Source organism: Mauremys reevesii, linkage group 1 (genome assembly GCF_016161935.1).
Source record: "Mauremys reevesii isolate NIE-2019 linkage group 1, ASM1616193v1, whole genome shotgun sequence".
NCBI lineage: Eukaryota > Metazoa > Chordata > Testudines > Geoemydidae > Mauremys > Mauremys reevesii.
Genome location: NC_052623.1, coordinates 276,111,773 through 276,137,602, shown reverse-complemented (window position 1 = coordinate 276,137,602; position 25,830 = coordinate 276,111,773). Strand labels below are relative to the sequence as shown.

The following is a 25,830-nucleotide window of genomic DNA, read 5'->3' as shown; positions in this document are numbered from 1 at the left end:
TCTTATTTCATTTTAATTCCCTAGTTAGTATGACATCATTTTGCTTGCTTAATTTTTCTCTTAATGTCCTTTGCTGCTTTTACTACCTGTTCATGCTTTGTAGTCTCTCTTTTTTATTTTAGATTTATTTTTCACTTCCACTCCTTAAGCAGCAGCTTAAGCTGGTACACCCAGCTTTTCCCTCATATTACCTACTTTTATTTTGTAGGGGGATAGTTATCTACTCTGCCTTGATTACAGTATCTCTCAGGCAGGGGCGGCTCTATGTTTTTTGCCGCCCCAAGCATGGCAGGCAGGTGGCTTGTGGCGGTGCGCCTGTGGGCAGTCCGCTGGTCACGCAGATTCGGCAGCACGCCTGCGGGCGGTCCGCTGGTGTTGCACCATCGGCATCCCTGCCGCCGAAGCCGCGGGACTGGCGGACCTCCCAGAGGTGTGTCGCCGAGAGCCACCTGCCTGCTGCCCTCACAGCGACCAGCAGGCCACCCCCTGTGGCTTGCCCCAGGCACACTCTTGCTGTGCTGGTGCCTGGAGCCGCCTCTGGTTCCAGGTAGAGTCACTTCTGAGCCCTGGGAATGTTGTCATTGACTTCAATGACCATATGTCACTGTGGAAGACAAGTGTGGCTTAGAGCAGGGGTTCTCGAACTTCATTGCTCTTTGACCCCCTTCTGACAACAAAACTTACTACACGACCCCAGGAGGGGGGACCAAAGCCTGAGCCTGCCCAAGTCCCATTGCACCAGGTGGTGGTGGGGGGAGACAAAGCCGAAGCTCAAGGGCTTCAGTCCCAGGCAGGGGGCCTGTAACTTAAGCCCTGCCATCCAAGGCTGAAACCCTTGGCCTTCAGCCGGATCTGGGTGGCGGGGCTCGTGAATAAGTTTTGGCCTTTGGCAGTGGGGCTTGGGCTTTGGTCTCCAGGTAGTAAGTGTAATGCCAGCCCTGGCAACCCCATTAAAACAGGGTCGCAACCCACTTTGGGGTCCCGATCTACAGCTTGAGAACTGCTGGCTTAGAGGAAAGAACACTGGACTGAGATTCAGGAGAGCTGGGGTCTGTTCCTGGCTCTGTATCTGGCCTGCTGGGTGACACAGGGCAAGCTACTTCATCTCCCTGTACTTCAGTTTCCTTATCTGTAAAACTGGGAGACTGGTTCTTACCTGCCTTTGTAAAGTGCTGTGAGCTCTACAGATGAAAATGTCATGTAGGCCTAAGCATTTCCAGAATCCCTCATAAGTTTTGTCACAAGAACTAAAAGATATATTTGACTTTATATTGGTATATAAATGCTCGTAAAATATACTACTGACAGAACAGAAATGTCTCTAAGGGCATGACCCGTTTATAACCTGTTTTTGCAGCTGCTTAAGGTTGTTTTTTTGCTAAGTGAATAACAAATTAACCAAAACCACAAGAAAGGGAGAAGCAGGTAGACACGTTGTAAAAGGAGAAATGGGAAACTGCTAGCAAAATAATGCAATTCACCTTGCAGAAAATGTTAAATTTGAGTATGTAACCAACTGCAAAGAGCAAAATGAAATGATTCGTTAAGGCACTCGTTTTAAACTCATGTTAAGCTCCTGTTAAATAGGCTAAAAGTTGTTATGATTCTTTGTAACCAGAAATTTAGAGCATAATGGAATATGTTGACATTTGATGATAATTGGATAATGCTCAGTAATGCAGCCAACCACAAACTGTGTTATGAGGTTACCAAGTAATGTATAAATATACATGAAAATATTAACAATGTGGACCAGTACAAGTGGACAAACCTGGACCCCAAATCGGTATATACTACCTTTCTATATTCATGCTAATTAATCCTAGATGTCTAATCTTTGATTAATAAACCAGTTGAGATTGACCACTTGATGCAGGCCTGCCGACAGCGGGGGCACAGGGGGCAATTGCCCAAGGCCCCCTAGCCACCACTGCTGCCAGTGTAGTGGCGGCAGTGGCCGGGCGCCCTGGGCCCTTGTAAATCGCCTGGGGAGGCTGCTGGGCTCAGGGCGACACTGGGGGGTCGGGGTGGGGAAGGGAAAAGAGATGAAGACAGCTTTCCCTGTAATTGCTTTTCCAAGCCAGGGTGGAGCCAGGCAGTGGAACTAAGATCAGGAATCCCATGTACCACGTGAGCTCTGATCAAGCTAGTGCACTACAATTAGAGTTTAGCTGTGGCAGTGCAAGTAGTCGGAGGGGCTAGCTTCCCTGTGTACATGCCTAGCATCTCAGACGGGTGTATACTTGGGGCAGCTGGCCCCTCGCATCACTTGCACTGCTGTGGCTATCCGGTAGTTTTAGTGCACTTGCTCGATCAGATCTAGAGTGAGTATATCTCCTTGAACTGGGAACTGCACTCCCAATTCAAAGTGTAGACATACCCCCAGTCTCAGTCTCTCATGGGGGCAATTATGGGGAGAGTAGGAGCCAAGGAGAGCACTGGGATTGATTGGGCAAGGAGACTGGGCCTCAGAGCTGGTGAGGGAAATGGGGGTGATGGAGACTGGGAGCCAGTTCGGAAGGAGGGACACTGAGATCAGACAAATTGCTGGGGGAAAGGGGGTTAACTGGGACTGCCTGAACAAGGAGACTGAGAAAGTGTGTGTGTGTGAGAGAGAGAGAGAGAGAGGAGGAGGAGGAGCCTGGGGAGAGAAAAGGGAGCTAGTGGCTTGGCAAGCAGACTGGGACTTGGAAGAGAAGTCTGAGGAGGGGAGACTAAGACTGGGAAGGAAAGGATAATGAGACTTGGACGGGGAAGCAACAGGACTGGGACAGGGTCAGGTTGGAGGGGATGGGATAGAATGGGTCAAGCTTGGGGATAACAGGCACAAAGGTCTGTGATCACTAGAGCACACTCCCCTCCAGAGCATGGAATAGAACCCAAGATTCCTGAGTCTCAACCATTCCTCTACTGTCAGCAAATAACTGTAAACCACACTGGCAATGTGTCTCATCCTCCTTTAGTGCTGGTCCACACAAAAGATGACAACCTACTATTGCTATTCATTATTCTGTTAGCTCAAGTGGTGGAAGTCTGAATAGTGGATCTAAAGGTTCCAGCCCTGGTTATGAACCCTGTAGGTCTAACTATGATGCTACAGGATGAAATATATGCGTTTTTTTTAAGTTTGCTTTTTTAAAAACCTAGGTAACGTCACACAAAAATGAAGTAAAAGAGCGTTATAAAGATTGCAAAGTCAAGCTTTCAAGTTAGGAAATGCTAGAATTAAGGTTACCAGTGCAGCATTAATTCAGCCTGGTTGCATGTATACATTATACTACAGTCTAATTAATTACATGATCACATACTATTTTTTCCTCACTGGACCCTTGCCTCATTCAGGGTACAGGCTAGATTTGCTCTGAAGATGAATCAGGATTGTGTAATAAAAGAGGCTGTTATCTGTAGGACACCTGCCTCATTTGTTGCAGAAGTTGGAAGGTGTTTAGTGAATGAGGCAGGAGATTCCAGGAAGAGAAAGGATAGTTTCATGGTAAGGTTATTGCATGATATCCTAGATAATGAGGCTCTATCCTTGTCTCTGCCAATGAGCTCCTATTCGATGCTCAGCAAGTCACTTAAACCAAACTTATCACAAATGGTCAATAATATTTGTGTATTCCACATTTGGATGCCGAATTTGGGACCCTACAGTTTGATATGCAGAAGTGCTAAGCACTCATATCTACAACTGAAGTCAATGGAGCTGTGCTTTGAACATATAAAGTGCCATATAACATTAAGTGCTCTGAAAAATCAGGTCCTGAATGTCTCACATTGGGCACCTAAAATTATTGGACACTTTTGACCTGAATTTCTTTGTGCCTTAGCTCCCCATCTGTAAAATGGGGATAATACTCCCTCATTTCACTGGAGTGTTATGAAAACATTTGTTAATGTTTGTGAAAACTTAGATAAGCCCATGAGTAAATTAATAATTCAGTATTCCTAGCAAGGTGTGCAGTAAATAAAGGTATGTGAAGAAAGAAAATTATTTTAAAAGGGTCATGTCACAATTTCCCTATTTCCCTTAGCTATGGGCAGGCCCTTCTCCATAGCTTCTCCTCTGCTTGATGTTTGAACTGGCTTTGATAGAGGTAATGCTTGCTTGTCTTACTGATGAGAGGGACTGTCTCTGGTACAATAAATCTTTTCCTTCTGCTACATACTATCCTCTCCTCCCGTCCCTCACCATCAAGCCCAATACTACTGGCAGTAGCTATGTAGTGGTAATAATGTTGCTACCAATTTCCTGCTGGGATGGTGCACCAGATTGTCCCAGTGAGAAGGGTTCAGTGCAAACAGATCAGTAAAGTGCGACTGTGTACCCGAGTGCAATCCTGCACTCTGAAATGAATCTTGGTCCTATTTTGCATTTTTGCTAGTCCTATAGTCCCTCACTTCTTCCATATAAATTCTCAGCGATGATTGCCAATAGATCTCATATTTCCTCTGCCAATTTCTTAAGAACCCTTGGACAAATATCATCTGACCCTGATGATTCATGTTTTAATTATCTAAGTATTCTTTTATCTGTCTCCTGTAAATTCTGTGTCCCTAATATCCCAGTGGTCTTCATTAACACTTACTGTATTTCACTCAGCCTGCTACTTTATTCTTTATGCAAAAAAAGCAAAATAACTCTCCAGTATTTCAGAACATTCTCAGTGTCTTGTATTATCTCAACTTAGCAGCAGTCATATATTTTCCTTAATATTTGTTTTAACTTTGTCATATTTTTATAGTTTTTCTTATTTCATTTTAATTCCCTAGTTAGTATGACATCATTTTGCTTGCTTAATTTTTCTCTTAATGTCCTTTGCTGCTTTTACTACCTGTTCATGCTTTGTAGTCTCTCTTTTTTATTTTAGATTTATTTTTCAGTTCCACTCCTTAAGCAGCAGCTTAAGCTGGTACACCCAGCTTTTCCCTCATATTACCTACTTTTATTTTGTAGGGGGATAGTTATCTACTCTGCCTTGATTACAGTATCTCTCAGGCAGGGGCGGCTCTATGTTTTTTGCCGCCCCAAGCATGGCAGGCAGGTGGCTTTTGGCGGTGCGCCTGTGGGCAGTCCGCTGGTCACGCAGATTCGGCAGCACGCCTGCGGGCGGTCCGCTGGTGTTGCACCATCGGCATCCCTGCCGCCGAAGCCGCGGGACTGGCGGACCTCCCAGAGGTGTGTCGCCGAGAGCCACCTGCCTGCTGCCCTCACAGCGACCAGCAGGCCACCCCCTGTGGCTTGCCGCCCCAGGCACACTCTTGCTGTGCTGGTGCCTGGAGCCGCCTCTGGTTCCAGGTAGAGTCACTTCTGAGCCCTGGGAATGTTGTCATTGACTTCAATGACCATATGTCACTGTGGAAGACAAGTGTGGCTTAGAGCAGGGGTTCTCGAACTTCATTGCTCTTTGACCCCCTTCTGACAACAAAACTTACTACACGACCCCAGGAGGGGACCAAAGCCTGAGCCTGCCCAAGTCCCATTGCACCAGGTGGTGGTGGGGAGACAAAGCCGAAGCTCAAGGGCTTCAGTCCCAGGCAGGGGCCTGTAACTTAAGCCCTGCCATCCAAGGCTGAAACCCTTGGCCTTCAGCCGGATCTGGGTGGCGGGGCTCGTGAATAAGTTTTGGCCTTTGGCAGTGGGGCTTGGGCTTTGGTCTCCAGGTAGTAAGTGTAATGCCAGCCCTGGCAACCCCATTAAAACAGGGTCGCAACCCACTTTGGGGTCCCGATCTACAGCTTGAGAACTGCTGGCTTAGAGGAAAGAACACTGGACTGAGATTCAGGAGAGCTGGGGTCTGTTCCTGGCTCTGTATCTGGCCTGCTGGGTGACACAGGGCAAGCTACTTCATCTCCTGTACTTCAGTTTCCTTATCTGTAAAACTGGGAGACTGGTTCTTACCTGCCTTTGTAAAGTGCTGTGAGCTCTACAGATGAAAATGTCATGTAGGCCTAAGCATTTCCAGAATCCCTCATAAGTTTTGTCACAAGAACTAAAAGATATATTTGACTTTATATTGGTATATAAATGCTCGTAAAATATACTACTGACAGAACAGAAATGTCTCTAAGGGCATGACCCGTTTATAACCTGTTTTTGCAGCTGCTTAAGGTTGTTTTTTTGCTAAGTGAATAACAAATTAACCAAAACCACAAGAAAGGGAGAAGCAGGTAGACACGTTGTAAAAGGAGAAATGGGAAACTGCTAGCAAAATAATGCAATTCACCTTGCAGAAAATGTTAAATTTGAGTATGTAACCAACTGCAAAGAGCAAAATGAAATGATTCGTTAAGGCACTCGTTTTAAACTCATGTTAAGCTCCTGTTAAATAGGCTAAAAGTTGTTATGATTCTTTGTAACCAGAAATTTAGAGCATAATGGAATATGTTGACATTTGATGATAATTGGATAATGCTCAGTAATGCAGCCAACCACAAACTGTGTTATGAGGTTACCAAGTAATGTATAAATATACATGAAAATATTAACAATGTGGACCAGTACAAGTGGACAAACCTGGACCCCAAATCGGTATATACTACCTTTCTATATTCATGCTAATTAATCCTAGATGTCTAATCTTTGATTAATAAACCAGTTGAGATTGACCACTTGATGCAGGCCTGCCGACAGCGGGGGCAAAGGGGGCAATTGCCCAAGGCCCCCTAGCCACCACTGCTGCCACTGTAGTGGCGGCAGTGGCCGGGAGCCCTGGGCCCTTTTAAATCGCCTGGGCAGGCTGCAGGGCTCAGGGGCGACACTGGGGGGTCGGGGTGGGGAAGGGAAAAGAGATGAAGACAGCTTTCCCTGTAATTGCTTTTCCAAGCCAGGGTGGAGCCAGGCAGTGGAACTAAGATCAGGAATCCCATGTACCACGTGAGCTCTGATCAAGCTAGTGCACTACAATTAGAGTTTAGCTGTGGCAGTGCAAGTAGTCGGAGGGGCTAGCTTCCCTGTGTACATGCCTAGCATCTCAGACGGGTGTATACTTGGGGCAGCTGGCCCCTCGCATCACTTGCACTGCTGTGGCTATCCGGTAGTTTTAGTGCACTTGCTCGATCAGATCTAGAGTGAGTATATCTCCTTGAACTGGGAACTGCACTCCCAATTCAAAGTGTAGACATACCCCCAGTCTCAGTCTCTCATGGGGGCAATTATGGGGAGAGTAGGAGCCAAGGAGAGCACTGGGATTGATTGGGCAAGGAGACTGGGCCTCAGAGCTGGTGAGGGAAATGGGGGTGATGGAGACTGGGAGCCAGTTCGGAAGGAGGGACACTGAGATCAGACAAATTGCTGGGGGAAAGGGGGTTAACTGGGACTGCCTGAACAAGGAGACTGAGAAAGTGTGTGTGTGTGAGAGAGAGAGAGAGAGGAGGAGGAGGAGCCTGGGGAGAGAAAAGGGAGCTAGTGGCTTGGCAAGCAGACTGGGACTTGGAAGAGAAGTCTGAGGAGGGGAGACTAAGACTGGGAAGGAAAGGATAATGAGACTTGGACGGGGAAGCAACAGGACTGGGACAGGGTCAGGTTGGAGGGGATGGGATAGAATGGGTCAAGCTTGGGGATAACAGGCACAAAGGTCTGTGATCACTAGAGCACACTCCCCTCCAGAGCATGGAATAGAACCCAAGATTCCTGAGTCTCAACCATTCCTCTACTGTCAGCAAATAACTGTAAACCACACTGGCAATGTGTCTCATCCTCCTTTAGTGCTGGTCCACACAAAAGATGACAACCTACTATTGCTATTCATTATTCTGTTAGCTCAAGTGGTGGAAGTCTGAATAGTGGATCTAAAGGTTCCAGCCCTGGTTATGAACCCTGTAGGTCTAACTATGATGCTACAGGATGAAATATATGCGTTTTTTTTAAGTTTGCTTTTTTAAAAACCTAGGTAACGTCACACAAAAATGAAGTAAAAGAGCGTTATAAAGATTGCAAAGTCAAGCTTTCAAGTTAGGAAATGCTAGAATTAAGGTTACCAGTGCAGCATTAATTCAGCCTGGTTGCATGTATACATTATACTACAGTCTAATTAATTACATGATCACATACTATTTTTTCCTCACTGGACCCTTGCCTCATTCAGGGTACAGGCTAGATTTGCTCTGAAGATGAATCAGGATTGTGTAATAAAAGAGGCTGTTATCTGTAGGACACCTGCCTCATTTGTTGCAGAAGTTGGAAGGTGTTTAGTGAATGAGGCAGGAGATTCCAGGAAGAGAAAGGATAGTTTCATGGTAAGGTTATTGCATGATATCCTAGATAATGAGGCTCTATCCTTGTCTCTGCCAATGAGCTCCTATTCGATGCTCAGCAAGTCACTTAAACCAAACTTATCACAAATGGTCAATAATATTTGTGTATTCCACATTTGGATGCCGAATTTGGGACCCTACAGTTTGATATGCAGAAGTGCTAAGCACTCATATCTACAACTGAAGTCAATGGGAGCTGTGCTTTGAACATATAAAGTGCCATATAACATTAAGTGCTCTGAAAAATCAGGTCCTGAATGTCTCACATTGGGCACCTAAAATTATTGGACACTTTTGACCTGAATTTCTTTGTGCCTTAGCTCCCCATCTGTAAAATGGGGATAATACTCCCTCATTTCACTGGAGTGTTATGAAAACATTTGTTAATGTTTGTGAAAACTTAGATAAGCCCATGAGTAAATTAATAATTCAGTATTCCTAGCAAGGTGTGCAGTAAATAAAGGTATGTGAAGAAAGAAAATTATTTTAAAAGGGTCATGTCACAATTTCCCCTATTTCCCTTAGCTATGGGCAGGCCCTTCTCCATAGCTTCTCCCTCTGCTTGATGTTTGAACTGGCTTTGATAGAGGTAATGCTTGCTTGTCTTACTGATGAGAGGGACTGTCTCTGGTACAATAAATCTTTTCCTTCTGCTACATACTATCCTCTCCTCCCGTCCCTCACCATCAAGCCCAATACTACTGGCAGTAGCTATGTAGTGGTAATAATGTTGCTACCAATTTCCTGCTGGGATGGTGCACCAGATTGTCCCAGTGAGAAGGGTTCAGTGCAAATAGATCAGTAAAGTGTGACTGTGTACCCCGAGTGCAATCCTGCACTCTGAAATGAATCTTGGTCCTATTTTGCATTTTTGCTAGTCCTATAGTCCCTCACTTCTTCCATATAAATTCTCAGTGATGATTGCCAATAGATCTCATATTTCCTCTGCCAATTTCTTAAGAACCCTTGGACAAATATCATCTGACCCTGATGATTCATGTTTTAATTATCTAAGTATTCTTTTATCTGTCTCCTGTAAATTCTGTGTCCCTAATATCCCAGTGGTCTTCATTAACACTTACTGTATTTCACTCAGCCTGCTACTTTATTCTTTATGCAAAAAAAGCAAAATAACTCTCCAGTATTTCAGAACATTCTCAGTGTCTTGTATTATCTCAACTTAGCAGCAGTCATATATTTTCCTTAATATTTGTTTTAACTTTGTCATATTTTTATAGTTTTTCTTATTTCATTTTAATTCCCTAGTTAGTATGACATCATTTTGCTTGCTTAATTTTTCTCTTAATGTCCTTTGCTGCTTTTACTACCTGTTCATGCTTTGTAGTCTCTCTTTTTTATTTTAGATTTATTTTTCACTTCCACTCCTTAAGCAGCAGCTTAAGCTGGCACACCCAGCTTTTCCCTCATATTACCTACTTTTATTTTGTAGGGGGATAGTTATCTACTCTGCCTTGATTACAGTATCTCTCAGGCAGGGGCGGCTCTATGTTTTTTGCCGCCCCAAGCATGGCAGGCAGGTGGCTTTTGGCGGTGCGCCTGTGGGCAGTCCGCTGGTCACGCAGATTCGGCAGCACGCCTGCGGGCGGTCCGCTGGTGTTGCACCATCGGCATCCCTGCCGCCGAAGCCGCGGGACTGGCGGACCTCCCAGAGGTGTGTCGCCGAGAGCCACCTGCCTGCTGCCCTCACAGCGACCAGCAGGCCACCCCCTGTGGCTTGCCGCCCCAGGCACACTCTTGCTGTGCTGGTGCCTGGAGCCGCCTCTGGTTCCAGGTAGAGTCACTTCTGAGCCCTGGGAATGTTGTCATTGACTTCAATGACCATATGTCACTGTGGAAGACAAGTGTGGCTTAGAGCAGGGGTTCTCGAACTTCATTGCTCTTTGACCCCCTTCTGACAACAAAACTTACTACACGACCCCAGGAGGGGGGACCAAAGCCTGAGCCTGCCCAAGTCCCATTGCACCAGGTGGTGGTGGGGGGAGACAAAGCCGAAGCTCAAGGGCTTCAGTCCCAGGCAGGGGGCCTGTAACTTAAGCCCTGCCATCCAAGGCTGAAACCCTTGGCCTTCAGCTTCGGATCTGGGTGGCGGGGCTCGTGAATAAGTTTTGGCCTTTGGCAGTGGGGCTTGGGCTTTGGTCTCCAGGTAGTAAGTGTAATGCCAGCCCTGGCAACCCCATTAAAACAGGGTCGCAACCCACTTTGGGGTCCCGATCTACAGTTTGAGAACTGCTGGCTTAGAGGAAAGAACACTGGACTGAGATTCAGGAGAGCTGGGGTCTGTTCCTGGCTCTGTATCTGGCCTGCTGGGTGACACAGGGCAAGCTACTTCATCTCCCTGTACTTCAGTTTCCTTATCTGTAAAACTGGGAGACTGGTTCTTACCTGCCTTTGTAAAGTGCTGTGAGCTCTACAGATGAAAATGTCATGTAGGCCTAAGCATTTCCAGAATCCCTCATAAGTTTTGTCACAAGAACTAAAAGATATATTTGACTTTATATTGGTATATAAATGCTCGTAAAATATACTACTGACAGAACAGAAATGTCTCTAAGGGCATGACCCGTTTATAACCTGTTTTTGCAGCTGCTTAAGGTTGTTTTTTTGCTAAGTGAATAACAAATTAACCAAAACCACAAGAAAGGGAGAAGCAGGTAGACACATTGTAAAAGGAGAAATGGGAAACTGCTAGCAAAATAATGCAATTCACCTTGCAGAAAATGTTAAATTTGAGTATGTAACCAACCGCAAAGAGCAAAATGAAATGATTCGTTAAGGCACTCGTTTTAAACTCATGTTAAGCTCCTGTTAAATAGGCTAAAAGTTGTTATGATTCTTTGTAACCAGAAATTTAGAGCATAATGGAATATGTTGACATTTGATGATAATTGGATAATGCTCAGTAATGCAGCCAACCACAAACTGTGTTATGAGGTTACCAAGTAATGTATAAATATACATGAAAATATTAACAATGTGGACCAGTACAAGTGGACAAACCTGGACCCCAAATCGGTATATACTACCTTTCTATATTCATGCTAATTAATCCTAGATGTCTAATCTTTGATTAATAAACCAGTTGAGATTGACCACTTGATGCAGGCCTGCCGACAGCGGGGGCAAAGGGGGCAATTGCCCAAGGCCCCCTAGCCACCACTGCTGCCACTGTAGTGGCGGCAGTGGCCGGGAGCCCTGGGCCCTTTTAAATCGCCTGGGCAGGCTGCAGGGCTCAGGGGCGACACTGGGGGGTCGGGGTGGGGAAGGGTTGGCCACCCGCCTTCCCCAGACACGTGCTTGGGGCACTCAACACAGCAGCCAGCCCCGGCTGGGGAGAGGAAGAGGCAGGGCCAGAGCCTCTCCTTTTCCGGCCACACTGCCTGGTGTAGTGCAGTGGCTGCCCTAGGGCTCAGCTTGTCTAGGGACAGTGGCCAAGTGAGCCGGAGCCCTCCTTGGCTTGCTCAGAGTCAGCTCCTGTCCTCAGAAGCTAAGCCTGGGCAAGGCAGAGAGCGGTGACAGTGGCAACCCTCTCCCTGCCCAAGCTAAGCTTCTGGTGATAGGAGCCGACTCTGAGCATGCTGGGGAGGGGGCTCCGGCTTGCTTGACCACAGTCACCTGAAGCTGAGCCTGAGGAGGCAGCCTCCTGCTGCAGCCAGACACTCTCCCAGGCAGCTCCTGTGCTGCACCGGGCAGCATCCACGAGTGGCTCCAGAGCCTGGCTGCCAGAAGAGCAGCTGCATAGCCGGGGAAGCTGGGCTGGCACAGGAGGACAGAGCCCCCCTGCTCAGGTAACGTGGGTTGGGGAGGCGGGAACGGGGAGAGCACAGGTGCCCCGGGCTTGGGGCGGGAAGGAGTCACGTGGGAGGTCACATAGGAGGGGTCACATTTCCCCCCTTAGCTGGTGTCCCCCCTTTGTGTCCCTCCCACTAGTCGCCTCTGGAGAGCTCCTAGGCGCATGCGGGGCAGTACTGGCAGCAGCGAAGGCAGCAGGGTCGCCATGTGGAAGCCCTGGCCATGCCGGAAGGGTGTGCCCAGCAGCGCAGCTGGCAACTCGTTGGGCACCAGCCAGCGCAGGTGCCAGCAGGTCGCTGGGCACCAGCCAGCACAGGCGCAGCACCACCCAAATGTCAGGCGGACCGCATCTGCGCAGGCTGGGGGCCCATTGACTGTTCTGCCCTGGGGCCCAGAATTGCTGTCGGCAGGCCTGATTTGATGTCTCATTGATCAATACTCTAAATCAGTGGTTTTCAAACTTTTTTCATTTGCAGACCTCTACAAAAATTCAAATGGAGGTGTGGACCCCTTTGGAAATCTTAGACATAGTCTGTGGACCCCCAGGGGTCTGCGGACCGTAGATTGAAAACTACAGCTCTAGAACCTATTATTACAAAAGGAATTGTACAAGAGCTAGGTATTGTTATTATTCAATGGGAGCAGAATCAGTCTCCAGTTCTTTTTGCCACGCTAGAGAGTCATGCTTGAATATATTCTGTTAATTGAATTTCAGTTGTTTCGACTCAGCTTTCACAGAAAATACTTGCTGTTAATTTCGTGTACACCAATACTTATGGACAACAAGAAAATTCTTTAAACATGTGGTCTCAAATTTTTCACTCTTTTTAATCAACACAGTGGTGACACCTAATTGTGCTTACACACAGAAGTGAAGGTAGTTATCCCTATCCCTCTTTCTTAGGCCACGTCTACACTACCCGCCGGATCGGCGGGTAGTAATCGATCTATCGGGGATCGATTTATTGCGTCTTGTCTAGATTCCACCTCGGCAGGAGGAGTAAGCGGAGTTGAGGGGAGAGCCGCAGCAGTCGACTTGCCACCGTGAGGACGGCCAGGTAAGTCGAACTAAGATACTTCGACTTCAGCTACGCGAATAGCATAGCTGAAGTTGCGTATCTTAGATCGATTCCCCCACAGTGTAGACCAGCCCTCAGAGTAGTGCATATTTTTAGCTCAATGCACTCTTGTAGCACATTACCTAAACTAGTAATGATATTAGTGCCCAATCCTGATTTTCCTAGTCACACAAGTAGACCCTATTAAATAATTGCATTTAAGTTACATATTTTGAGAGTAACTGTATATAAAGTAATCTGTGTCTAAAATTAACTATTCCATATTGCAAACTGCACTAAAACTGAGTTTAGATTATTCAGATAGAATCATAGGGTTAGAAGAGACAGCAAGGGTCATCTAGTCCATCCCCCTGCCAAGATGCAGGATTTGTTGTGTCTAAACCATCCAAGACAGATGGCTATCTGGCCTCCCTTTGAAAACCTCCTGTGAAGGAGCTTCCACATCTTCCCTAGGCCCGTCTGTTCCATTGTCCTACTGTTCTTACTGAAGTTTTTCCTGAGATTTAATCTCACTCTGCTATGCTGTAGTTTGAACCCAATGCCTCTTGACCTGGCCTCTGTGGCAAGAGAGAACAACTTTTCTCCGTCTTTTTTATGGAACCTTTCAAGTATTTGAAGACCACTATCATGTCACCCCTTAATCTTGATATGCTTGATTTTTACTCCTTTGAAAATGAGCAAGGGTTGAAAACGGTAAAGAGAAAATATATTGCATTTACACCTGATAACATTATTTGATTTATAGAAATATATTTTAAAAACATCTGTCTGGTTCTAGGCAGCCTGATATTTGGCTCTCCTCAATATATCTCCTCAATATTTGGGAGATGCCAAATACTATGGTGTTGGAGGCCATGTAAGTATCTGGACAAATAGGGGCCCATGTATATAAGTAGTAGAAGGATAAAACGTTGGGCAAACCATTGTTCCAGAGTCAAAATGCCAATTCAAGTTAATGGAGTGTTAAATGTTTGGATACTAGTGAACAGTAAGTGTTGGAAGATAAAAATAATTTGTCCAACAAATCAAATGTCCCATATTTTTCTATGAACTCTGCCTCTTTTTGGTGGTCTGGTACACATTCCTCTCACATAATGTTTATAGGTCTCAGATAACTCAATTTGGTCAGATTGTAATATTAAGCAAGTGATATGACTTAAACATTTGAACTTAAATTATTAGGAAAATGTATAAATGCATGGTCATATGCAACCCTCAGTCAGAACTAGTCCCCAGTAGATACCATGAGCTGATCTGTTGCAACTGTCTGTGGGCATCCATCTCCCTAATCTACAATGAAAGTGTCTATGATCCATCTCCAAAGTTATAAACAGACATATGCAAGGACACCAACCAACAAACTATCCTATGATCTCTCATATTTTTCATCCATTCATTAGGGTGTCCATTAGTTCATTTGGTCTCCTCATCACTTAGATCCAGACAACATAGTTGTACTGGTCTGATTGTCAGGATATAAATCCTCCTCTGTCTGGGAGTCAGTTTAATTGCAAATGAATCTTCACATTGTCAGATTTTCTCTGTTATCAGTGTCTCTACAACACTTCCACAGCACTGTACCAAACTTTTACTGCAAGTTTGTACATCCAAAAGGATACAACAACCCTTTGTTTGACAAATTACAATAATAATAATAATAATAATAATAATAATAATAATAATAATGACTGGATATGTTTGAGCATGATTCTATCTCTACAAGTGGCTATGAGCCAAGTCTTGGTACTGAACCTATGTATGTCCCACTAAATGTTACATGGCTGCTGCTCTATTATTATAATAATAATATGAGAGGAATTTTTCTTGCTATGTGCACAAATACTCTAAAAAAAGAAACAGGTTTGGTAAGAAAAGCAAGAGCAATTTTTCAAATACTGATTTTAAATGCTACATTTTAAAACAATTGTAACAACTCCTACGTGAACTGACAACTACTGGAAAAGAATAATTCAGACGTTAAAGTTTATAGGTAAAGAGTTTATTTCTTGAGTCCATGCACAGAATATTGAGAGAGTAAATCTTCTTAATTCTAATGGTAGTTAAGTGCCTATCTTCCCTGCACACTGAAGGGAGAATAAACCTAAGGATATAATTTCTATGAATCTAATTAATTATTTAGCATGAAATCCTTTTATCTAAAAATTACCTTAGTTACCAGAATGTTAATTTAATTAGTAGAATTTTGCTGCTGAGAGTTGCCTAAATATAATATATTTGTTCTCAGATATGGTATGATATTTCTAACATTAATTATATCATCATGATATTCCCTTTCTTGTTCTAAACATTTAGTAAGACTTGTACTACTACATCATATATAATAGGAGTGCAGTGGCTGTTGCTTAGGCAACAAGATGAATAAATGCAGGTCAGAATGTGCTTTCAGAAAAACAAAAGCAGAAATATGGTACAGAATGAAGAACAGACATGTCTAACTGATTTTTCATTGAATTAAAACAATAATATTGTTCAAAAGCAGACAGCCAACTGATTTTAGCCAAGTCTACAACAGAATAAATAAGCTTACATAAAATAGATGAATATGTGAACAATTTTAATTAAAGTAAACAATTTTCTGATATTATAGAAAAATGTAACACAGCACATTTAAGGTTAATAGATATCTAATTTTTCCTATTACCTTAACAGACCTTTATTCTCCAATTTAAATATCTATATTCCAGGTTTAATTTTCTTCTATAATTTTGGACAGAAATGAAAGTATTTTAGTGACAATAAATTTTTTTTGAATTATGCCAGGAGAAGCCTCTTACATTATGTAATGATGATGTATGCAAAAGAATAATATATAAACCAGCAAATTATGATTTTATGATCACTTTTTTGCTGCAATAAAATATTTGATATATTGTGGCCCAAACCATAGCATATCAAATTACTGTAAATACTGAAAAGTTATTATATCATTATTGTTTCATTACAACATTATTTCACAGCAATATGTTTAATTACTAGATTCAATGTAGGGGTCTAATCTCTTATTCATACATGCACCGAACTCCAGATAACATCAGTGGAAACTGTATGTTTTACCTGGAATATGTATTCAAGAAGAAACTAAATTAGAAAAGAACTAGTAGACTAAGCTGACCAGAATGCTATGGTTACCACACAAACACCCACGCTATAAATTCACCGACATGGTACCTGAAAAAGTTTGGTTTGGGTATTTATTAAAAGAACTTCATACCGAAATAGGTACATTTACATAATTATGTCAATGAGCAATTTAGGGCTTGCCCACTGAAGTCAATGACAGTGTCCACATTGACTCCAATGGACTTTGGATCAGGCCCTACAGCTTTAGTAAATGTTTGGAAAGCAATCCGAGTCAATTTCTCTAGCTCCTACTGGCTCACTGTTTACTTGTGGTGGGTGCACCTCTACACATTTGTTATGCCATCTACTGCCCCTCGTGAACATTTTCCCTTTTGTAATCTTTTTATGACTTATGCTTATCGGCTTTAGTCATTCTAAAGCTACAGAATATGTAAGATACTAGTGGTTGCAAGTTTCGCTACAATGAAATTGATTTAAGAAATTTTATTGGATGGATGAAGCCTACAAATTACATTTGTGTTTTTTTTATTTTATTTTTTATTTGGGTCTAATTTTTCTGCTTTTAAAATCAAGAACATTTAAAAAAGGAGCAAAAACTGCTAAGATTTTTGTTGGTATAAGCAAAAGAACACACAGCAGCCATGTAGAGGCAGGAAGAAAAATAAAAAATACATATGGAAATAAAAATAGATGGGTCTTTCACAATTTTCTTATCAATAACCCACAAGTGTACATTAGTACCGGCAAAAAAAAAAGTTAAATGGGGAAAATCTGACTGATGTACAAATATGCCTTTGTAATCATAACATATTCATGACAAAGTCCACTTGTACATCTTATATACTGTATGTAAGCTGTTCGTTAATATAGTAGCTCTGGAGCTATCCAAGGATGAAAATATTTACAGAGAAAAATACCTTAATTAGGGACAAAGAATAATGTGATGAGATCTGGTACTGTACAACAAGTATGGTGAGTAGTTTTACCACAAATAAAAATTATAAACATTGGAAGAGGTATATTCATGGTTATGTAGCAATTGTATAGATTACCTTCCTCCCTTAGCCATATTAATTTCAAGTGGAAAGATTGTATACATGAGGTTTGTCATCCATATCATATGTGGATACCCTAGATTCTAAGGTATCTGAAATAATTTGGTCCTTTTTTTCACCTCAATGAAATATTTATAGTTAAGCTAGGAAAGTTTTTGGTATCCATTTAAAGGAATACTCTTGCTTCCCTGTTCAAACAAGTGAATCACATAAATTGATTACGTAAAAAACCCCAAACAACCCCACTTTACTAAGACATCCAGAATAAGTTAGAGTTGGCACAATTTGTTCAATAATTATCCATAATTAAAATACATCTTCCTGTAACAATGGCATGTCATGCTATCTAATTAACTTGGTGCTAATGTTTAAATAAAAGTAATACCATGTGATGTACTACAGATAGGGGTGTGGCCAAACCTTTACATACGGGGGGATTGCCCCCTCCCTATGATGGTGTACAAGTATTATGAATTTCCACTTTTTTAAAAAAACCTGGAGATTGATATGGAGGAGGGAGAGAACCTTAACCCCCAGCTTCTCCTTGGCCATGTCCCTGGTTATAGATATTATTTCATAACATGTATATTTTGGAAGTTTATCCTGAGAACACCTTACATATTGATTCAGCCGTATGTAGAAAACTGAAGCACTACCAGATTTCAGTGCAAAGCAGAATAGTTCTAAGCTATTTAAGATCACATAAGAAACACAGACAGAGAAAACAAACAAAAAAAGCAGCCACAGTGCCTATACACAGCAATACAGAGAAGGATTCTTACCATAAATTGCACATTATCAAATCCATTAGCCAGCAAGTGGTTCTCATACTGAGGTAGCCCAATATTTTCCAACCATTGTCCCACTGTCTGGACAGGGCATCTGGGTCCTGTAAGAGGGTGAAGAGGGAGGCGTTTAAGCAATGAGTAGCCATCCACCGGATAGTAGCGGTAGTCCTGGGCTGAGAGGTGGCATTGCCACATCATGTTCCTGGAAAAGTTGTTATCAAAGGAGCCCGCCAGCTTGACAGATTAATGTTTTCAGCAAGGAAGAAAGTCAGAAGTAAAACATAGTTTACAGGGCAGTCTATAGAGTATGATCTGATCCTAGCTCAACATTTCTCAGTTATTAATCTTTACTATATACCATAACGTCACAGAGTGGGGGAAAAAAAGGCATATCAAGCTGTCAGCTAAGCTGTTTGCCGTTATATGAGATTGTTGGAATACTCCACAATGAGCAATGCACTGCCAGCAGCAAGAATTCTTTTTATCAAGTACTCCTACACTCATCAGTATGCAGCTCCATGCTCCTTGCTCCCCCTCGCTCGCTCCCCTTCATTACCCAGCCTAGGCTACACCTCGCATTTTCAATAATAGCCATCAGATAAGGCAGATTTTTTTTGTCTGCAAGCTGTAAGCCTGCTGCTGCTGCTTCCTCCTACACACTCATCCAAGTGTCAATCTTGAATGATGAGAGCAGTCAAAACAAATGCAGAAAATAGAAAGATTCAAAAGCAAACTAAAGCTCTTAAATCTGAATAGAATCTTCATACCAGTTACGCATTACAGATCTGTTTGTTGTAGATTTTTTACGTTTCAAAAGACATTAGGAAATGCAGAGCATTAACCATAGTCTATAGCATGGTTTACTACATGTTCCCTTTTAAATACAACACAAATACTGGTCTGTAGATCAACTTACATTATTCTGAAAATAATCATTCATTTTCTTTAATGAACCAACAACAAATGAATACATTTTAGAATGTTTTTCCTGTAACCCTCCACAAGACACAAACTGTGCAACAACCTTTTAGTCAAAATAATTAGTTTACTATCTCCAGGATTTTTCAACCGTAAAATATTATTAGACACAAGAAAACCTTCATTCTAGCTTATTTATGATTCAACATGAAAGATTACCATTTCAAATTAACAGTTAAAGGGATATTTTTAACAAAGTAAAATTGAAAGTACAGATCCTTTCTCAAAAAATGAATGTTGAATAATAACAGATGTGAGTCTGAATGAATGGCAGAGAGGTTGTGTATTCTTTCTTAATATAGAAGGGAAAAGTCAAAGACACAAATGATAAATTGAATGCAAAAGAACTACATTATTCAAGTGCTTAGACTTTGGCTTTCCTCCTTTCATTGAACTTTGAACTAACCAGATGCATTATTTAAAGCCAACAATTTTTGCCAGTAGGCTAGCTTTCTATTACTTTGGATGACCATGTTAGGTTTTGTTAGAAATTATTTTTACTAAACCTAATATTAAACCAGCATGTTTTCATGGCACACACACAAACAAAATCAATGCAAATAGTTTGAATTTAAACATTCCCCTGCAGCATTTACAACCTAAATGTTGCAGCACTTTGCTCATGTATGAGAATCAGAAAGTACGATCAACTAAAGCCCCAACTCAGCATCCAATGAAGTCAATGGGAAGACACCTATTGATTACAAAGGGCACCCTCAAACTTCCAGCCCCGAGACAGATATACTGGTGCTAACATCTATGTTCGTACAGAGTCGCATTGAAAATAATGGTTCACCTTACTTCCACTGGCTTTGCACATGAATAATTTCATTGACTCCAAACGTGTTACAGCTGATTCACAACTGTGTAAGTCAGAACAGAGTCAGGAACAGGGGGAATATGCACAGGCATAAGCATTTGAACCAATGCATTAATTTGCCAGATCATGACCAAATCTAATTTCATCATCCAAGCTTAATTAAATATTAAAGTAAGCTATACCATGTGTATTAAAAAGTTGGTTAGATTTTAACATCTCTGAATTTTAACGGTTAAAGGTGTTGTTAGCTATACAATCCAATAAAACGTGTGTTTAAACCAATGACTTTTCATTTGACAAGTTTCACTCCTGGACCCATTCAAATTTCAAGATATGATATCTTATGACCTTCTAGGGCTAGAAACACAACAGAAAATCCCCTTTCTCTCCATGATACACAGCATTTGCATCTAGCAATAATGATGTCACACTGATTTATTCTGAACTAGTTTACCCAGAGGAATTTCTTCTTATTTCTTTCTCTGAGATCTCTTTAGCTGGACTCCTGGCACTAATGCTGCTGGGAGAAACACAAAAATAGTACAAACAACAATTTTTATAATTCTTAATAAAAGTCCTGATATCACTGTGAATGTATTTCTCAAAATATATGATAGTAATTTCACTCCTGGGCAGGACTGAACTTGATTATTTTAAATTTTTGCTGTATTTGTATAGAAATTGCTGGCAAAATCTTTTTTTTTTTTTTGGTCTGTCTTACTTTTTGTGGAAGAAGCAAAACACAATAAAATTTAGTTTTTATATTTTGTGCACATGTAGTCCTAGTTATGACCCAGGAAACATAAATAAAGGCCTTTGGAGTTCAAGTTATTAAAATAAATTGTTGTCATTATTCACACGGCCATTATGCAACATTAATACCAATTCTGCTGTGGAACGTGTACATTAGTGTACTATCTGTGCTCAGGGCACTGCACAAAGGAACCATAGAGAGGCTCACACAGATAGTCCATGTCCATTGTGTGTGCTGCCTGGAGTGTTAGAGAGATCGACAGTGGTGCAGGTAGATTTTACAGCTTGTCTCTGGGGTTGCTGCTTTATCTTACACCGTTCAGTTACTGACTTCTGGACATTTGCAAGTCCATAGTTTAGGTTTAGTGGGACTTTCTCACTGGGCAGGCCCTCTTTTTTTACTAGTCATGCCTCATTTTCCTATTACCTGCCTTCTCCTTCTTCTGTAACAGGAGCTATTGCCTTGACTACAACAGAAAAGTTGATCAATTTAACTAAACAGATTTAAAAACTGGTCTAGTTACACTGGTGCAAATCCCTAATCTAGAAACACTTAACCCTTGCTCATATCAATTTAACCTAAACTGGTAATTTAATAACACAAACCAAATTGATATAAGTGAGGGTTTAACTGGTTTCAGTGTGTCTTCATTAGGGGTTTGCACTAGTTTAACTAAATCAATTTTTAAATCAATGTCCTTGAACCAGGGGACTCTTTTAGTATAGATAAAACCTATGACTCATTTTGCAGTATTGCAGAATGTCAAATCAGTGCATCTTTGCCACATCCATCTGTTTCCTCACTATCTTGCACCTCATGACTAATTTATATCGCTCGATATGTTCCTGATCCTGCAACTGGCTCTGTCCAGGTACAGGGTCCACCAAGAGACTTAACTGTTGGATTGAGATCAGCAGAGAATTTTGCACTATGTCTTCCTCCTGAGAACTTGTGGAAATATCTCTGCCCCACATCTACAAAGGGGCTTAAGCATTTAGGTGTCTACTAAATCAATGGAACCACATGGCAATCCATGAAGTCTGAGTTAAGTGCCTAGGTTCCCTATACAATGAATGGGGAGAGATGGGATCCTAAGAATAGGATCCACAAAAGCTAGCATGCTAGGCAGGGAACCACCTATACTGGCAAATTGGAGATGCCAATGAGAGGTGCGTACACTGAGCCTCACCCCTATCACAGATATAGGTGCCTAAGTCCAGGCTGCAGGCCAGAGCCTATCTCTGCTAGTGATCCACATCAGGAACTCCTCTCTTGGAGCCAGGTGGCTTAGGCACTTAAGTCATTTCTTGTGAAGAGTTAGGTGCCTGCCTCGTTCTACACAAATCAGATGGAGGAGGTGGTTCTGGTCATGCCCACCTAATCATTTTTAGCTTAGCAGTTAGAGCACTCACCTGGGTTATGGAAGACCAGGGTTCAATTCCCCTCTCTGGCTGATGGGTAGAAAGACTCTGAACAGGCATCTCTTACCGCTCAGGAGAGTACCCTAACCACTGAACTATAGGATATGCTGACATGGGATTCAATCTATCTGTCCTGTTCCACTTTGGATGAATAATTAAAAAGTCACTGGAGCAGGGGGACTGGACCTTGAGTCTCCCACCTCCCAGGTGAATGCCTGACCACTGGACTGTAGAGTCACTCTCCCTGGCTCAATGACTTTTTAGTTATTTTATCCAAAGTGGAAGAGCTTCAACAGGAAAGACTGTGGGAGCCCCACATTAGAATATCCCAAAGCTCAGTGGTTAGAGCACTCTCCTGAGATGTAAAACACCCCTATTCAAATTTTTTCTCCCCATCTGGCAGAGGATAATTGAACCTGGATCTCCCACATCCCAGTGAGAGCCCTAACCATTGGGCTAAAATGTATAAGATGGGCAGTGGCGGTTGTTCCTGCTGCAGTTGCCAGATTTTGAATAGAGTCCAATATAGTAGGGGTGTTGAGAAGATGCTTAGCAGATTAGGCCACGTGGGAGAGAGAGGTGCTCCTCCACCTATCATCCCCCAGTTTGTGAATTGCTCTGGGGCTTAGGTAGGAGATATGTGGCCAGATCCCTGGAGGGAGGCTGTGGCACTCATGCTTGGAGGCAGAAACATAGGTAACTAGGTAACTTTTATAGCAAAATTTAGTTGCTGAGTGAGTTTAGATACCTACATGATTAGGCAGAAAGTGAGTGGGAGTTCTATGGATTGAAGAGATGTCTAGGGTTTAGGTGCCTAAGCACCTTTGTGGATCTGCGGCTCTGTCTCTAGTTTGCTGGAATGGGGCTCTGGTAAAGGTTGTGCCTGAAGGCATTAATAGGTGATAGCAGCCACGCTACATAAAATAACGAGGAGTCCTTGTGGCACCTTAGAGACTAACCAATTTATTTGGGCATAAGCTTTCATGGGCTAAAACCCACTTCATCAGATGCATGGAGTGAAAAATACAGTAAGCAGTATATATATGAAAAGATGGGAGTTGCCTTACCAAGTAGGGGGACAGTGCTAACAAGCCCAATTCAACTAAGGTGGAAGTGGCCTATTCTCAACAGTTGATTATTTTTGTAGTGCTAACGAAGCCAATGCAATCAAGGTGGATGTTGCCCATTTCCAGCAGTTGACAAGAAGGTGTGAGTATCAGCAGAGGGAAAATTACTTTTTGTAGTGACCCAACCACTCCCAGTCTTTATTCAGGCCTAATTTGATAGTGTCCAGTTTGCAAATTAATTCTAGTTCTGCAGTTTCTTGTTGAAGTCCGTTTTTGAAGTTTTTTTATTGAAGAATTGTCACTACAAAAAGTAATTTTTCTTCTGCTGATACTCACATTTTCTTGTCAACTGTTGGAAATGGGCGACATCCACCTTGATTGCATTGGCCTCGTTAGCACTATAAAAGTAATCAACTGTTGAGAATAGCCCACTTCCACCTTAATTGAATTGGCCTCATTAGCACTGACCCCCCACTTGGTAGAGAAACTCCCATCTTTTTATATGCTGTAATATAAATACTGCTTACTGTATTTTTCATTCCATACATCTGATGAAGTGGGTTTTAGCCCATGAAAGCTTATGCCCAAATACATTTGTTATTCTGTATCAGCAAAAACAATGAGGAGTCATTGTGGCACCTTAGAGACTAACATGGTTACTACTCTGAAACCTGTCTACATAAAATGCTTCCGTTACAGCCATGCGGATATCCAGATAAGAATTAATGCTGATCTTAGCAGCACTAGCTAATATTATATACCCTTCTTGAGGAGGGGAATATAGTACACATAAGGGCAGAAACTCCAATGACAACACAAATCCTAAGAGGGGAGAGTAGTAGGCCACATGAGGATAAGATATGGTCCAATATAGAGTAATTAACTGGTTTTCAATACATTTTGCTTATGGGTAGCATCCTATGTACCATCAATATATACTGACATTTGTTCAAACTAACAAATTTGTTTCTACCACATACACATTCACAAAAATGGTATTAGTCCTAAATTTCCAGTATTTTTGTTGGTGGTATATATTTATTAAAATGTATATTATTTTTTCCATTATAGTTATTACAGATTAATTACCACTTTTCTAAATTTAAAAAGCAATACCTGATTAAACATTTCACATATAAGAACCCATAATAGAAAAATCAATTCAATTGTTAAAAAATGACAATTTCTTTCCTGTACTGTAACTGTTATTCTTTGAGAGGTTGGTGCAGATGAGTATTTCACTCAGGTGTGTACGAACTGAGCATATCAAAGCCAGAAAACTTTGCCTAGCTATACCCACAGGTGTGGTGCTTATGCCCTGTGGCCCTTAGCCCTTCCCCTAGATATTTAAGGGTCGTGCCACCCTGAAGCCCCTCAGTTCCTTCGCACTGAACATCAAGAATTGAGACTCTGTTGTAGAGAAGGGAGGGTGGATTGTGGAATACATGTCTGCACCCACATCTCGAAGAACAATAGTTATAGTGCAGGTGCATAATTGTCTCTTTTTTGTGTGATTGCAGATGTATACTTCACTCAGGTGACTCACAGGCAGTATCAGAAGGAGGTGGGACTCAGAGTCTACTTAAAGATTGACTACAAGACTTGAGCTCATAAAATCTAGTAGGGCTCTAATGAACTAAATTTTGGAGGGTTGGTATTAACATTGACTTCCTGTTGTTCAAGATCAGGCCCAGATGATTGAAAAGACATAATGTGAACTGAACACACAAAAGGACTTTTTTTTTTTAACTTGCCCCTCACTAACCAATCGTCCAGGTACAGGAAGACATGAATTCCTCTCTTCCTGAAATATGTAGTCACTACTACCATTGGTAAAAACTCAAGGAGCCCAGGAGAGGCCAAAGGGAAACACAGTGTACTAATAATATTGACTTGCCAGGACAAACCTTACAAACCTTACAAATTTCCTGTGACTTGGGAAAAATGACTACATGGAAGTCAGCATCCTGAAGATCCAGGGCAGCAAGCTAGTTATTGTTATTTAATTGAGGAAGAATCATTGCTAGAGTGACCATATGGAATCTCACATATTTGATGTATCAGAGGGGTAGCCGTGTTAGTCTGGTTCTGTAGACGCAGCAAAGAATCCTGTGGCACCTTATAGACTAACAGACGTTTTGCAGCATGAGCTTTCTCTTTGAAGTCTGGTCCTGAAGTTTTTTTGCTGCAGGATGGCCACCTTAAGATCTGCTATTGTGTGGCCAGGGAGGTTGAAGTGTTCTCCTACAGGTTTTTGTATATTGCCATTCCTAATATCTGATTTGTGTCCATTTATCCTTTTCCTTAGAGACTGTCCAGTTTGGCCGATGTACATAGCAGAGGGGCATTGCTGGCATATGATGGCATATATTACATTGGTGGACGTGCAGGTGAATGAACCGGTGATGGTGTGGCTGATCTGGTTAGGTCCTGTGATGGTGTCGCTGGTGTAGATATGTGGGCAGAGTTGGCATCGAGGCTTGTTGCATGGATTGGTTCCTGAGTTAGAGTTACTATGGTGCAGTGTGCAGTTACTGGTGAGAATATGCTTCAGGTTGGCAGGTTGTCTGTGGGCGAGGACTTGGGTTTGTCTTGCATCCAAGAAAGAAACCAACAGGACTCCACTGGCCATCACATACAGTCCCCAGCTAAAACCCCTCCAGCGCATCATCAGGTATCTACAACCCATCCTGGACAATG

General features: G+C 42.3%; 1 protein-coding gene across 6 annotated transcripts in view; it reads right to left on the bottom strand.

Annotated features, from left to right (window-relative positions):
* The window catches only part of ANKS1B (ankyrin repeat and sterile alpha motif domain containing 1B), a 753,186-nt gene that overhangs the window by 287,464 nt on the left and 439,892 nt on the right, over positions 1-25,830 (bottom strand). For all 6 annotated transcript variants that reach the window (XM_039494857.1, XM_039494866.1, XM_039494872.1 and 3 more), the window contains one exon: positions 18,085-18,191. In XM_039494857.1, the coding sequence (XP_039350791.1) occupies positions 18,085-18,191 (107 nt within the window). The remainder of the gene's footprint in view (positions 1-18,084; positions 18,192-25,830) is intronic.